Source organism: Sapajus apella, unplaced genomic scaffold, assembly GCF_009761245.1.
Source record: "Sapajus apella isolate SASKATOON/1434 unplaced genomic scaffold, GSC_monkey_1.0 scaffold70, whole genome shotgun sequence".
Taxonomy (NCBI): domain Eukaryota; kingdom Metazoa; phylum Chordata; class Mammalia; order Primates; family Cebidae; genus Sapajus; species Sapajus apella.
In genome coordinates, this window is record NW_022437010.1 from 3,430,161 (window position 1) to 3,445,842 (window position 15,682).

The following is a 15,682-nucleotide window of genomic DNA, read 5'->3' on the forward strand; positions in this document are numbered from 1 at the left end:
TATATATAAATATATATAAAATAATATATATAAAAATATAAATATAAATATATATAAAAATTTATATATAAATATATATTTATATATATATAAATAAGCAGCAAAGAAATGTTACCAATATTCTATTTATTTTATATATATATATGAATAGATAGATAGATAGATAGATATTTTTTTTTTTCAGATGGAGTCTCGCTCTGTCACCCAGGCTGGAATGTAGTAGCGCTGTCTCCACTCAGTGCAACTTCTGCCTCCCAGGTTCAAGTGATTTTCTGGCCTTAGCCTCCCAAGTAGCTGGGATTACAGGCGTGCGCCACCATGCCCAGTTAATTTCTGCATTTTTAGTAGAGACAGCATTTTACCATGTTGGCCAGGCTGGTCTTGAACTCCTGACCTCCGGTGATCCACCCCCCCTTAGGCTCCCAAAGTGCTGGGATTATAGGAGTGAGCCACTGCACCTGGCCTGACTTCTTATTTTATGTAAAGAACTTCTCTAAGTGGTTATCATTATTAATATTGAAACTGTTTACTTTTAAGCATAGTATGTACTGTGTTCTCATTTAAATTTTGTGTCACTTCCGAAACCCTGTTATTAGTTGTTATGTTCATTTTACAGAGGAGTAACTAAGGTGCTGAGAGATAGGAGCACCACCAAGAACAGTGCCTGGCAGAAAGCAAATGTTCAGTAAACACTTGACAAATGAATAAATGAGCGAGCAAACATGCCCAAGATCATTCACACAACTGAGTGCTTGAGCCTAAATTTCACTGACTAAGGCTTACTCTTAGCCTGCACACTACATGTCTTTATTTGGATGAAGTAAGTGAGAACATTTATGAATAGAAAAAAAATGCATCTGGCAGATGAAAAGGTTTAAATAACTGAAGGATTACAACTGGTTTCATTGATGAAATAATTAAAGAGGCAGTGGAGTGTTGATGGTAAGAGCCAGGTCTTTAGAGCCAGAAAGATCTGATTTGAAATCCTGTTTCCTGTATTTATTAGTTTTATAACCACCTTGATTGACAGCTTCACCTTTCTGTACCTCAGTTTTGTCATCTGTAAAATGGAATAGTGATCATTTCCTAATAGGAAAGTGAGATTAAGAGGGATAATACAGGCTGGGTGCAGTGGCTCATGCTGTAATCCCAGCACATTGGGAGGCCAAAGCAGGTACATCATGAGGTCAGAAGTTTGAGACCAGCCTGGCCAACATAGTAAAACCCCGTCTTTACTAAAAATACAAAAAATTAGCCAGACATGGTGGCAGGCGCCTGTGATCCCAGCTACTTGGGAAGCTGAGGCAGGAAAATTGCTTGAACCCAGGAGGTGGTAGCTAAAGTGAGCCAAAACCACACCACTGCACAACAGCCTGGGCAACAGAGTGAGACTAAGTCTCAGAACAAAAATAAGTAAAAAAGAGGGATAAATACATAGGTCTTAGCACTTAGTAAATACTCAATAAATAATTACAATAATTGTTACTAGCAGTTTAGTTCTTAAGAAAGAGAAATGACTTAATGGAGATGGTCCAGAGGAAGTTGAATCTTGCAGTGGCAGCTGGGATAAATTAGAAGAGAAGAGAGCATAGGCAAGAATAGAGCAAAGTTCTAAACTAATGTAGTTATCAGGTACTGCCTGTGACAGAGTAGGAGTATGAATGAGAAAAAGGTGGACTGTGGGGACAGGCAGACAGTGTAACGTCGTAATCAGAGTGCTGTGATAAATTTATCAGGCATTTTATATCTTTTTGGAGAATTCTGAGGTGGTTGTAGACAGTTTGCCATTGGACTTACTATTTAAATGCCCTTCAGCTTGTAGCTCAAAGCTCCAGAATTACGGTTATACTAGTTATGACATCCTGAATATATTGGTAAAACTTAATTTTCCCCTCTGGCCATCCCACTACCATAAAAACAATACCAATTTTCTGTATAGTTTTTTTGAGATCTAAAACAATCCACAAACTCTCCACACACAGTCCTCCCTCAGGTATGTGTTTTCTTCAACACAGTCTGCTGACTGAAAACCCATGTCTTTTTTATTTCAGTGCAAGCAGCTAATGAGTCAGTCTATAGACTCCAGCAGAGGGAACAGGAACGAAAAAAGGTAAAAGATCATTTGGATAATGGGGCATCTAAGTTTTGGGTGTCTGTTATCATTATTATTAGCAATTGCCTTTGATCAGAAAATTATCTGAATGCAATGATTTTTACATATTTTAAAAGGGCTAATTCATTGAAGTGTTGAGGAGGTGAGATCACGTGGTCATATCATCAATATTTTTATAATTGAAATTGCAGGACTCTCTTTCTTCCTTTTCAACATTTCCATCTTTTTCCTGAAAGTGGTATTTGTCTTCTGGAGGAGAGAGAAAATAGGACTTTTACATGTAACCACAAATATCCACCAGATTGGAGATATAAATATTTCCTTTGAGCTGAAGTCTTGAGTATATTATGTATATTTCTTCTAGAAAAGGAACATTCATGCCTATGGATAGGTTATTTAATGAATAGCCATAGGAGTAATTGAATTATTTACTGGGCAGTGCTTTGATTATTTGAATTATATGTTAACTAAATTCAGATGTGGAAAAATAGCACAAGATTTTAAGTTCCTGTGATAATTTGGTGTTTTTCACTTGCAGTTATCATAAAATGTTTTTATAACTTATTTATTGCTCTAAACTAATAAAGATACATCTCACACTTATTAAAAAACATTGAAAATACTAAGTCACTCTGAAAATAATGCCTTTTTGCATATGTGTGTATCAACAAATGTTACTGTCTCCATTTATCTGGAATGTGTTTTGGTTAATCCACAATAGTAGTTCAGATCTGTCACTGTATAAAAATACAATGGAATGAACCTTCTCAGAGTTTCAGCTTCTTTACCCTTTGCTTCAATCTAAATGTTGATATAAAGTTTGAAAACTCAACAATTTGATAATTTACACTTTATTGAAAATACTTGACATTTAAGACAGGTAGGAAGGCTGCCCAAGGATAGTGGGACCCAGCAGGCCAGTCTGGAAGCAGGACCATGGCCGAACTCCTGGATGAAGTGTCAAGGCAGAGTTGTGGTCAGAGAAGTTTGTGTCAGGATGGGGTGCTTGCACAGCGGGCAGAGAGTGTGTAAAGGCAGGCAGGGCTGGGGACGTAAGTGGACAGTGTCAGACTGGACAGCAGTTATATTTTTAATTCCTCTACTTTGCTAGGTGCCACTTGGGATGATTGATTTTGTCAATTTTAAGACAATTCCTACAGTTAAGGAGCTAAAAGCCTTGGAGTCCCAAACCACTCACACTATTATGATAGAGGATAAAGTACGAACTGTGATCATTACTTTTTGGGATCTTGGCAAAGGAGTAATTTATTTAGGAAATGATGGCATTTAAGCCTGATCTTGATTGGTAAGAATTCAGTTGCTGGAAGATGAGAAGAGAGGTATTCCAGGGCAAGGAATACATTGTAAGCAAAGGCAAAAGATGTGAGAAGTCAGTTTGTCTCATGGAACTGGTATGTGGACTGTCTAAATGGATGTTTCTAGAAATTATTGTGGAGGATCTTAAATGCTGTATTAAACAATTTGCTTTGGGAGTACCCGAAACATTCTGTTTTTGAGAAGCCAAATAATGATCTGATAGAACACTGGCTGTACATTTCAACACATGCAATTCTCTTGGCTCTCAGAATAAAAATGAGGACATATCGCATGCTATGTGTTACCTCTCTGACATGTTGCTGTGTGATTTAAGCAGATTCAAGTGGTTGTGCAGCCAAACTTTAATCGGTCTGTCTTTCTAAGACATTATCAAAGCAGTTATAGTTCTGAAAAATGGCAGTTTTTGTCATCTTTGAGCAGGAACTTACATTATAATTTGAACAGTTTCTCTTGTCACTTTGAACTATTTCTACATGTGATGTATTAGCTCTGTGTCCTGTAGGAAGATGACCAGATTGGCTTCTTTTATTTCTAGTGTTGGTTCCCTTTATTACCTAGCTGTAAGCCCTGAGCTTCTAGCTCCTCATCTGCAAAATAATTATCTGTTCTACTTATCTGATAGATTGGTGGGTAAATTGCCTTATTAAAATTATTTGAAATTACTTTGTGAATTTTATATCACTATCGAAATGTAAGGCAGCATTTTTTTCCTGCCAGCTCACTGTTCAAGACACAGGCAGTCACTGTGTGGGTAAGAGCCCTGCTATATGTTAGAGTCCGTGAAGCACTTCAGAAGTCTTCCTGTTCATGATTTTACAAATTAAGAAGTGCTGGCTGTCCATGGTTTAAAAAGCAGTGACCACAGGAAATAAGAATATTTTAATATGAAGTACATTTCTTTTTTTTTTTTTTTTAAACTGAGTCTCACTCCATCGCCCAGGCTAGAGGGTGGTGGTGTGATCTCGGCTTACTGCAGCCTCCACCTTCCAGGTTCAAGCTATTCTCCTGCCTCAGCTTCCCAAGTAGTTGGGACTACAGGCATGCACTACCATGCCCAGCTAATTTTTGTATTTTTACTAGAGACGGGGTTGGCCAGGCTGGTCCCAAACTCCTAATGTTAGTTGATCCACCAGCCTCAGCCTCCCGAAGTGCTGGGATTACAAGCATGAGCCACCACGCCCAACCTGAAGTACATTTCTTACAGATACTATGTCTGAGACTATTGTTAAAATAATTTTTATAGAATACATATTAAAAATTAGTATTTTAACATATACTGTTTCACCAGAAGTTGGTAAGTCCACGAGACTTAGTTTATAAGCAGACTTAGATTTGTTACCCTGATTTTCTTTTCTGAAGATAATAAAATTAACCAACTTAAAGTTATAAATAGATGTACTTCTCTGCTCAGAGAGAAGTAAAAATCCTTTACATTCTTATTGGAGCAATAAATTTTTAGTCTTGTCTTTATTTCTTTTGTCTTTTTCTTTTATGTTTTTGTTTTACTGCCATATGTAGCTTTTTCTGAAACTTTGGCATGGCAGAGTTTTCAAACTCTACACATACGTGCACATGCACACACGTGTGTCATAAAGGTAAGGCTTAATTTCTCATCTAGCCAATGTAAACAAAGGAAAGACATGACTGCTGCATTTTACAACCTAATGTTAATTTTATATGTTTGAAAGATTCTCAGAACAAATCAAGATGGGAGTAGTAATGAGATAAAATAGACTACTGCCATTAATCAATAATTTTTTTTTTTTGAGATGGAGTTTCACTCTGTTGCCCAGCTGGCGTGCAGTGGCGCGAGCTCAGCTCACTGCAGCCTCCGCCTCCCAGTTTCAAGTGATTCTCCTGCCTCAGCTTCCTGAGTCACTGGGATTACAGGCACCCGCCACCACGCCCAGCTAATTTTTGTATTTTTAGTGGAGATGGGGTTTTACCATGTTGATCAGGCTGGTCTGAAACTCATTAGTTCTTTTATGTTAAGACAATTTGTGGAATTATGTAGGAAGTAAATTGATAAACGTCATTCATGCAAATCACATTTCCCACAATTGATATCTAAAAGTACATTCAGAAGAACAATAAATGCACATTCCCTAGTTATTTGACATGTCTTAAAAACTACCACTAATACAAAGTTGCATTTTGGGCACTAGCAATAAGAATAGTGAAATGAAAATTATTTTTGGCTTATAAAATTCACTGGCTCTTAAAATTATGTCACCAGTGGTGATGAGATGGTTAATAATATCTGTCAATAATTTAAATTTAGGTTCATGCATAGGTGTCAAACTTTTGAAGCCCTGTTCAACCAGATTAGAAGTAAATGTGAATGCTTTTGAGTCTTCTCATCCACAGATATTTATTAGATACAGTTATCCTCCTTTATGATTATTTTCATGACAGCAAGATCACATGGCTTATACATTGTTCTTAATAGAGTTTAAAAACAGAGTAACATATCAGTACATATTCTATATAAAATCATTTTTCGCAGCTGTTGTACTGACACTCCTTACCAAAGGAAATAGTTTTTCCATGTCTCTGTAAGGCATATGTAAAATTAATGGCATGCGTATTACTGACAGATGCTCTAAAAGGCGTTTTAGACCTCAGTTGGATTATTGAGAATTTTCCCTTAGACCAAGGTTTCTCAACCTCAGCTCTGTTGACACTTTGGGCCTAATAATTCATTACTGTGAGTGCTGTCCTGTGCATTGCGGGATGTTTAGCAGCATTCTTGGCCTCTACCTACTAGATGCCAGTAGCACCTCCCCACGACCTGTGTTATAATAACCAACAATCTCCTGGGGGTGAGGGTGTAAAATGCCCTCCCCACCCCCATTGAAAATCACTGACTTAGACGAATCTGTGCAGAAGTGTGTTTTTATTTTGTAATCCAGAGTTCTTTTATCGACATGGTTCTAGACGCCTGTCTTCAGGATTGATTTCTATTTTCTATTATGGTTAATTGGTGGGGGCAGCGAGTGTGTGCCTGCCTGCCAGTTTATTGTTTCTTTCTCTGTTGTAACTTAATGTATACATTTTATTAAGTAGAAAGAGGTAACACTGTTATAGTTAATTACTTTTGGTATGTAGTTATAGGCCATTAATAAACTTTCTCTTTATTTTAAAGTCGGCATTTTCTAAGTTTATCTTGAAGAGTACACTTGCTTTCATTTAAGAAGAATCCCCTGAAACTTGATTTAAATTTTTTTATTGTGGCAAAATTCATATAACATAAAATTTACCGTCATAACCACTTTATACGTTTCAGTGGCATTATCTATATTCACATTGTTGTTCAACCATCACCACCATCCATCCACGGAACTTTTTAAAAAATTAATTTATTATTATTATATTATTATTATTTGAGATGGAGTTTCACTCTTGTTGCGCAGCCTGGAGTGCAGTGACGCGATCTCGGCTTACTGTAACCACTACCTCCCAGGCTCAAGCAATTCTCCCACCTCAGCCTAGTGAGTAGCTGCGATTACAGGCACCTGCCACCACGCCTGGCTAATTTTTGTATTTTTAGTAGAGACAGGGTTTCACCATGTTGACGAGGCTGGTCTCAAACTCCTGACCTCAGGGGATCCACCCACCTTAGCCTCCCAAAGTGCTGGGATTACAGGCATCAGCTACCACTCACAGCTCACAGAACTCTTTCATCTTGCAAAACTGAAACTCTGTACCCAGTAAACAATAACTCCTCATTCCCCTTTCTCTCCACCCCTAGAAACCACCATTCTACTTTCTAGCTCTGAGAATTTGACTGCTCTAGGTTCATCATGTAAGTAGAATCATACAACATTTGTCTTTTTTGTGACTGGTTTATTTCTTTAGTGTAATGTCGTTGAGATTTGTCCATGCCGTAGCGTGTGTTGGAATTTCTTCTTTCTTTTCTTTTCTTTTTTTTTTTTTTGAGGCTGAATATTATTTTATTGTATGTTTAGACCACATTCTGTTTATCTGTTCATCTGTTTATGGACACTTAGTTTCTCCCACCTTTGGCTATTATGCATAACGTTGCTGTAAACATGGGTGTACAAATAGCTGTTCAGGTTCCTACATTTAATTCTTTCGGGTATATGCCCAGTAGTGGACTTGCTGCTTTATTTGGTAATTCTATGTAAAAGCCAAGGTTTTTATCTTCTTTAAGCACAATGCTCTTATAACTTTAACTACTTTTTTTGTTGTTTTTTTTGAATTTCTTTATTTTTGGGGGGCAGTTTTCAAGTCATTTTATTCAGAATTTTATGTTTCTTGAATCAGTAACTACTACACAAAACAATGTAAAAATGGCTACCATTTTCTCTCCCCTGTTCCCCTACCTGGGGCCAATCCCCTGGGTCACCTCAGGAGTTTTAGTGGCTCTCCCTCCAGACGTATTACAGCAAATGAAGTTGAGTGATATATTCCCTTGAATGATTTTTAAAGAAACTCAGCTGGGGTGAGGAGAGCCTCTGGAATCTGAAGGTAACTAGCTTAGGGAAATGAATCAGTGTTTTGGGGGAGAAGAAATGGCCCTTAGGGCAGGAGTCTACCCCAAAGAAAAGGGTGTCTGACATGTTCACAGTTAACTTCTTTTGCTTCATAAAGTGGTATTTGTTCAGAGAAAAAAGTGACAAGATATCCACGCCATCCCCCCATCCCCTGCTGCTCCTCTGCCCCTAACTGGGGCCAGGTAGCAGGACAGCCTCTCAGATGAGGTCAGCAACATTGAGGCATCTCCTTAATGGAGATGTAGGTCTCCATGTCTCCAAGAGTCTTCTTGTCTTCTGTCACCATGAACTTTGATTAATTTGGATGGAAATCTTTAAAAATATATTCTATATTGTTATGTTTTCTAAAAATTTTGTTAAATGTTACAGAATAATTTTGTAGGAATCAAGCATTATTGAAAATATCAGATTTTATATTGTGAATATGGTGATATAATCAGGGAATAAGAGAGAGAAATACTGTGCTAGGTTTTTGTACCAACTGCCCTGAGATACCGTGTGTTTTAAGTTTTTGTGTCTGCTTCCTCTTTTGCTATAAGGCCGATGCCTGTTATTCTTTTCTCATGTATCAGCCTTTTCATTTTCTAACTTGTGATTTTTGATAGGGTGTTGTCTTAGAAACCAGTTAACTAAGCTGGTTAGAATTGTACGTAACATAAGTCAAATAGGTTCAGAATCAGCAGAGCTTTTCATGAACCCTACAATGTTTGTACATGGACTTTGTAGTATCTTCTTCTTTTAGATGACTTAAAGGTCTTACCACATCCTCTACTAAGTTTCAGATAAATGTTATTTCCAGGTAGCTGGGTTTTATTTGTATGTAAAGACTGCAGTATTGTCAATACATGAATGTATAGGCAACCCCCACTGCCTCCACCCCTGCCATTTTTTCTTTACTAGTTGTTGTAAAGAATGTAAGAATGCCCTGCAATCACTATTAAAAGTGGGAAACTAGGAAAAGGTAACATGGATTGATTGTAAGAACTTCTTGGTAAGGAAGCAAGACTAGATTTGCATTTGGATTTGGTAGTTGTCACCTTTTATCTTATTTTCACTTGGCTTACGAAGCCAATAAGCAGTATGCCTGATGTGAAAAAGCTACTTGAATATGTTTATCTTTAGTCATAATATTCTGAAACTACACAATAGAAATGCTGATCTATGGCAATGTCTTATTCACTAATATATTGCAGTATCTTAAAGACTGTTCTTGTAGCTAAATGGTCAATAATGGTTACATCAAGGATTAAATTGAATATAGAAATGGAAAGGAAAGTCTATTGCCCTTGAGTTGTCTGTATTCTTTGAATTACTACAATAATCTGTTGCCAAAAGTAAATTACTAAAATTAAAGAACAAAAGCTGAAATGGCAGGGGGATAAATGTAGAGAGATCTGCCTTCTAGATGTTTCGCTTGTGATTTGTATAGTATTTATCTTTGATTAAGCTCCTTAGCCACTCTGCTAGGAACTTGACATGCTCTACCTCTAATCTTCAGAAGTATTGTTTGTGGATGCGAAGTATTTATTTCCCTCATTTTAAAGAAACTTTAACTTGCCCAGCATCATGCAACTAATGACAGGTAAACCAGAACCTGAAGAGAGGTTTATATGCCTGCCACGGCTGCCTTTTTCTTCATTGGGCTGAGCTGGATAAAATACGTTCTGGTTGGCAAGGGGAACATGGCTGTCGCCTTGTGGTCCACATCACAAGGTCAGCTGAGCCAATGATGAGTTTTCATTTACAAAGAAATGAACAATTAAATAACATCTGAGTGTGCATGTTTAATATTATTTGTATTTATTAAACTAAACTTGATTTTGATGAAGTTTATCTGCATTTTTTTCTTTTTCTAGTCTGCCTGTGGCTTTTCTCTTAGATTGTAACAGTTTTTGCAAAAGTTCCATCAGAAAAGTTTAATAAACTCTTCATGCATCTTTTGGAGAGTTATCAATCTATAAGGCTGAAAAGTTAAGAAGTAATGCATTGGATTTGTTTAACCTGTTTAACAAATTTATTGGATGAGTAAACCCCTCCCTAACCCTCTCTTCCCACCACTGTAATATCTGTTCGGATCCCAAGGGTCTATGGGGCATATTTTAGAGGAATGTTTGACTGTAGAGGAACAGTCAAACATTTTAGCAAAATGTTTGACCAAGACTTCTCAATTGGAAAGAAGTTGACATGGGTCTGAGATTGGAAAGTCTTGGTGCTGAGGAGCTTCAGGTCAGCCTAGCAAAAAGCCTCTCACAAGAGCGTTTGTCTTGTGAAAGAGACTTTTAGCAACCTATGTAAAACTTCCTCTGGAAAGATCTGATTTGCACTCTGTGATAGAAAAGGCATAGGTTTAAGGGTGTCAGAAAGACCTAGATTTGAATCTACAAGCAAGTTATTAGATGAATGACCACGGAGGATAAAAGTGTCCTTAAGCCTTAATTTCTTTGTAAAATGAGAATAATATAATCTTAAAGGAGAGGTTTTTAGAAGTAGCTATGCAAAACAGCTAGCAGAAATTTGCATTTCATGGGTACTTGGAGCACATTGGCTTATTCAGCCCTTCATACTGTTTGTTAACCTGACCCAAATGGGAGAGAAAATAGAGCAACAAGAATATGATAGACAGCTGGAAGATGGTTTCTGTCTTTTTCCTAGTAGCTATTTTTCTGGTGGATGACATCTGACTATACTGCATATCCCTTTTTCATTCAAGTGCTGGAATTAACATGCTAGAATTAGCAATGACTTCAGGTGCTTTGTTGATTGTGTGTGTGTGTGTGTGTGTGTGTGTGTGTGTGTATGTGTTTGAGACAGAGTCTTGCCCTCTCACCGAGGCTGGAGTGCCGTGGTGTGGTCTCAGCTTACTGCAGTCTCCACCTCCCAGGTTCAAGCGATTCAACCTTGTAGGTTTTTATAGTTTGCATATTCCGGTTTTTGTTGTTTAATAGAACCTAGACTGTATCAAAACTTAACTACTAATGACATATAGAATCGTTGAAATAGGGATATAAAGTTATTTCTTCACACTCTCTTTAGCTTTTTGTTGTACATATTCAAAGTTAATAATTGAAATTATACTTTGGAGGGAGGAAGAAAACTAAATTTATACCTTTTTATTTATACAGCGTTTTATCTGTATTACTGTGGTGCCAGAAAGAAAAAAAAAAAATCCTTTCATCCTTATTTAGCAGTAATAAGGAACATCTCAAGAACTGAGACATTTGACACAGATGTTTGAGATGCTGATTTGCTTCAAGGACTAGAACTGACCTAGAGGAGCCAGCGAGCTAACTTGCCTGCCTGCCTGCCTGCCTGCCTGCCTGCCTGCCTGCTTCCTTCCTTCCTTCCTTCCTTCCTTCCTTCCTTCCTTCCTTCCTTCCTTCCCTCCCTCCCTCCCTCCCTCCCTCCCCCGCCCCCCTTTTTTCTTCTCGCTCTGTCACCCAGGCTAGAGTGCAGTGGCACCATCTCAGCTCACTGCAACGTCCACCTCCTGGGTTCCAGCAATTCTCCGCCCTCAGCTTCTCAAGTAGCTGGGATCACAGGCACACGCCACCACACCTGGCTAATTTTTGTATTTATAATAGAAACAGGGTTCTACCATGTTGGCCAGGCTGGTCTTGAACTCTTAACCTCACCTCAGCCTCCCAAAGTGCTGGGATTATTGGTGTGAGCCACTGTACCTGTCCCAGAGGAGATTTCTTGAGTTCTCTTCTAGTGACTAATAATTTATGTTTCTTTTTAATGCTCTTAAAAATAATTTGTGTAAGACAGACTTTCTGATTTCTTGTAACAATGATTCTTTTAGCATATATTCTTTAAAATTGGTTTAAAAATATCTTCAGTTAAATGGTATTTGAGGAGAAATAGAAATATGAAAAATTACTTGGATTGTGTTTGATTTTATGTAAAGATACTAGACACTTTAAAAATTGTTTTTTTCTTTTTTATTTTTGAGACGGAATCTCACTCTGCCACCCAGGCTAGAGTGCAGTGGTGCCATCTCAGCTCACTGCATCCTTTGCCTTCCAGGTTCTAGCGATTCTCCTGCCTCAGCCTCCCGAGTAGCTAGGACTACAGCCATGCGCCGCCACGGCTGGCTAGTTTTTGTGTTTTTAGTAGAGACAGGGTTTCGCCATGCTGGTCTCAAACTCCTTACCTCAGGTAATCCACCCACCTCAGTCACCCAGAATGCTGGGATTACAGGCGTGATCCACCATGCCCAGCCCACTTTTAAAATTTAAGAAATGAGAATATCTGTGTTTAATTTTAATAAGAGAAGCCCTAGATGTTTCTAATGTGTCATGTTTTTTTGGATATTATAACACAGTGTTATCCTTGTGACTTACCAGCTGATTGTGATGGTAACCAAGTGTCAAGAGATAAAGTTATGAAATAATTGTCTGGAAAGTGTCATGTGACTTTCTAATTTTCTTTTCTCAGATTCATAGTGACCACTTAATAGCTAGTGAGAAACAGCACATGCTCCAGTGGGATGACTTCATGAAGGAGCAGCCCAACAAAAGGGCCGAAGTGGATGAAGAGCACAGAAAAGCCATGGAGAGGCTTAAAGAACAATACGCTGAAATGGAGAAGGACCTAGCAAAATTTTCCACCTTCTAAGAACTTGAACCACAACAATCACAAAGGAATGAGAAGACGTTCACCTCTCTCCTGAAAAACATCCCCATAAAACCATTTAGCCTCTGCTTCAAGCTTAGCAATATATGCAATGGCACTCTTAACACCAGAAGAAAGAAGCTTCTACTGTCATTCTGATTGGATGTTTAAAGAAGAGTGCCACACCTTTCCAGCTTTAAGTGCCTATATATGATTATTTGGAAGAGGAGTAGGAAGGAAAATGGAATAAATATACTCTTGGTTAGTCAGAATTGATCATCTTTTCCATTGATTAGCTCAGAGAACTGTAGGTAGACTTCCTAGAAAGATCATGTAATCCATTTTTATACAGGGTTAACAATAGTTTATTATTGTGGCTTAATGGGCAGGTATAGAAGCTGCCCGTCATAGCCTCCTTGGCTGTTGGAAGAATGTATAAAGTGTTACTGCATGAGTAATGTAGACAAAAAAACAAACAAACAAAAAACCCCAGCTGTCCTTGGAGCAGAGATCACAGTTCAGAGAGGTGAGAATGAAAACATTATCTCTACTGCGGCAAAGGTGTCTGTGTTGTTGTTTGAACTGCCTCTTGGGAAGGGTTGCAGGTTTTACAGTGCAGAATAATGCCATGTGCTTCCACGGATGAGAAGACACACATGTTAAGTTTCGTGGCCTTCCAGCACAAAACTATTTTCAACTTTTAAAGCATGCTTAGAAGGAGAAGCTTACCAAAAATATATGGACGTTTAGTTTTTCCAAGAACTATAATCTTGCCCATAGTATTTACCTCATTTTTGTGTCTCTTTTGCTATGGGTAAGCTTTTAATATCTATACATGTTTCGACTGTTTAATGAGTAATCAGCAGAATCTGCCAGGGAGTCCTTCTGGAACCATATAAAGTTCCTGGCTTTGAAGGAACCAGAAGTGTTTGCCCACATGGCAAATGATCCATGTTAAATGTAAACGCTTTTTAGTGTTAAATGTCTGTTCTCATAAGCAGGTATATTATGAAGAAACGTGTACCAATTCTGTCATCACTGTGATCTTTAAAAATCTGCATTTAACAATCTAATTGAAGCCAGGTGCAGTGGCTCACGCCTGTAATCCCAGCATTTTGGGAGGCCGAGGCAGGCGGATCATTTGAGGTCAGGAGTTCACGACCAGCCTGGCCAACATGGTGAATCCCTGTCTCTACTAAAAATACAAAAATTAGCTGGGCATGGTGATGCACGCCTGTGATCCCAGCTACACAGGAGGCTTAGGCATGAGAATCATTTGAACCCGAGAGGCGGAGATTGCAATGAGCTGAGATCGCGCCACTGCATTCCAGCCTGGGCAACAGAGCGAGACTCCATTTAAAAAAAAATCTACTTGAAGAACTAAGTTGATTTTTTTGTTTGTTTGTTTGCCATAAACCAAGCAAAAGTAAAATGCAATAATTTCAAGAGATTTATGGTAAACGAATTTGAGGTATGGATAAATCTTTCACATATTTTTTATTGCCCTTTAGTAAAGAAAGGCAAAAGAAAGAAAATATCCAGCTCTCTTGTGTTATCTCAGTGTGGTGACTGCATAAAATTGACAATGCTTGCCTGTGTTGAATTTATGGCTTAATGTCAAAGCTTCATTCTTGGCTGCATGTTGAAAATGTGATTAAAGTTAATAGAGGAGATGAAATAAGTATTTGAGATTTTTTTCAATAACACTGAACTTCTGCCAACTTTCTCTGTCTGCTACTGTAGGCTTGACAGGTTCATCAATCATTTGCTGGTACCTGGACTAGAAGGCACACTTGCTGACACCAAGGCATGTTGGAATTTTCTTAATTCTCTTTCAGTGGATGAAAAAAAGAAATACTTCCAAAAATATCCCACACGTGAAAAGGGAGGGGAGCCTTAAATGAAAATTCCCTTTGTACTGTAGACACTTTTTGGAATGTGATTAATCACCAACACATTGAACGAATACTGTAACCAAGAAATTATGATTGTGTGTGTGAGTGGGAATATATTCTTAACTGTGGCTACTCAACTTGTATAGCAAAGATTTCTGATAGTTTGTGTTCATCTCGTGAATAATAAATACTTCACCTTATAAGTTTGTGTATATTTTCCATAAATATCTAAGGGACTTCCTAAACCAAAATGAATTGATGGGATTTTTGAGCTTTAGACATTAAGATACCCAATTGTTTCCTTGTAACATTTTTAACTATTCTATAGCTTCTGTAAGAGTTGGTTTATTTACCTTTCTTTTGATATGTGTAGTGCTGAACACTTTTGCTTCTAATTCCCAGTTGTCAAATCACTTTTGATACGTATTTTATTTATATGTAAAAAATAATTTTAATGATTACGTAATTTAACCTTCCTTCCTTTCTTCTTTTTTTTCTTTTCTTCCTTCCTTCTTCCCCTCCCTCCCTCCCTCTTTCCCTCCCTCTCTCTCTCTCTCTCTCTCTCTTCCTTCCTCCCTCCCTTCCTTGTCTTGCTCTGTCACCCAGGCTGCAGTGATCACCTTAGCCTCCCAAAGTGTTAGGATTACAGGCGTGAGCCACTGTGCCTGACCAGTTTGTAACATTTCTGCTGTGTTTATGTTGTTGAGTAGAGAGACTATGGGTTCTCTGTAGCTCATAAGATTATTGTAATGATCAAATGAAATAATGCTTTGTAATTTTAAAACACCATAGAAAGATTTGGTTTTAAGTTCTAAGATTTTTTTTTTTTTTTTTTTTTTTAAGACAATCTTGCTCTGTTGCCAAGGCTGGAGTGCAGTGGTGTGATCTCAGCTCACTACAACCTCTGCCTCCCAGGTTCAAAGAATTATTCTGCCCCAGCCTCCGAATAGCTGGGATTACAGGCGCATACCACCATGCCCTGGTGATTTTTGTATTTTTAGTAGAGATGGGGTTTCACCATATTGGCTAGGCTGGTCTCGAACTCCTGACCTCGTGATCCACCTGCCTTGACCTCCCCAAAGTGCTGGGATTACAGATGTGAGCCACTACGCCCGACCGTATTTTTAATTTTTATTTATTTTTGGACTAACATATATATGAGACTTTTTTTTTCCATTTCCTAGCATGTGTATTTTTAAATTCTA

General features: G+C 38.0%; 1 protein-coding gene across 4 annotated transcripts in view; it reads left to right on the forward strand.

The window, feature by feature from the left end:
* BLOC1S5 (biogenesis of lysosomal organelles complex 1 subunit 5) overlaps positions 1–14,680 on the forward strand; it is a 57,337-nt gene extending 42,657 nt beyond the window's left edge. The window contains exons 3-4 of one of the 4 annotated variants that reach the window (XM_032250009.1): positions 2,052–2,110; positions 12,406–14,680. In XM_032250009.1, the coding sequence (XP_032105900.1) occupies positions 2,052–2,110; positions 12,406–12,424 (78 nt within the window). In that variant the 3' untranslated portion in view covers positions 12,425–14,680. Of the gene's footprint in view, positions 1–2,051; positions 2,115–12,405 lie in introns of all 4 variants that reach the window. The other 3 variants (XM_032250008.1, XM_032250006.1, XM_032250007.1) reach the window with 3 other exon arrangements.
* The last annotated feature ends 1,002 nt before the right edge of the window (positions 14,681–15,682 follow it).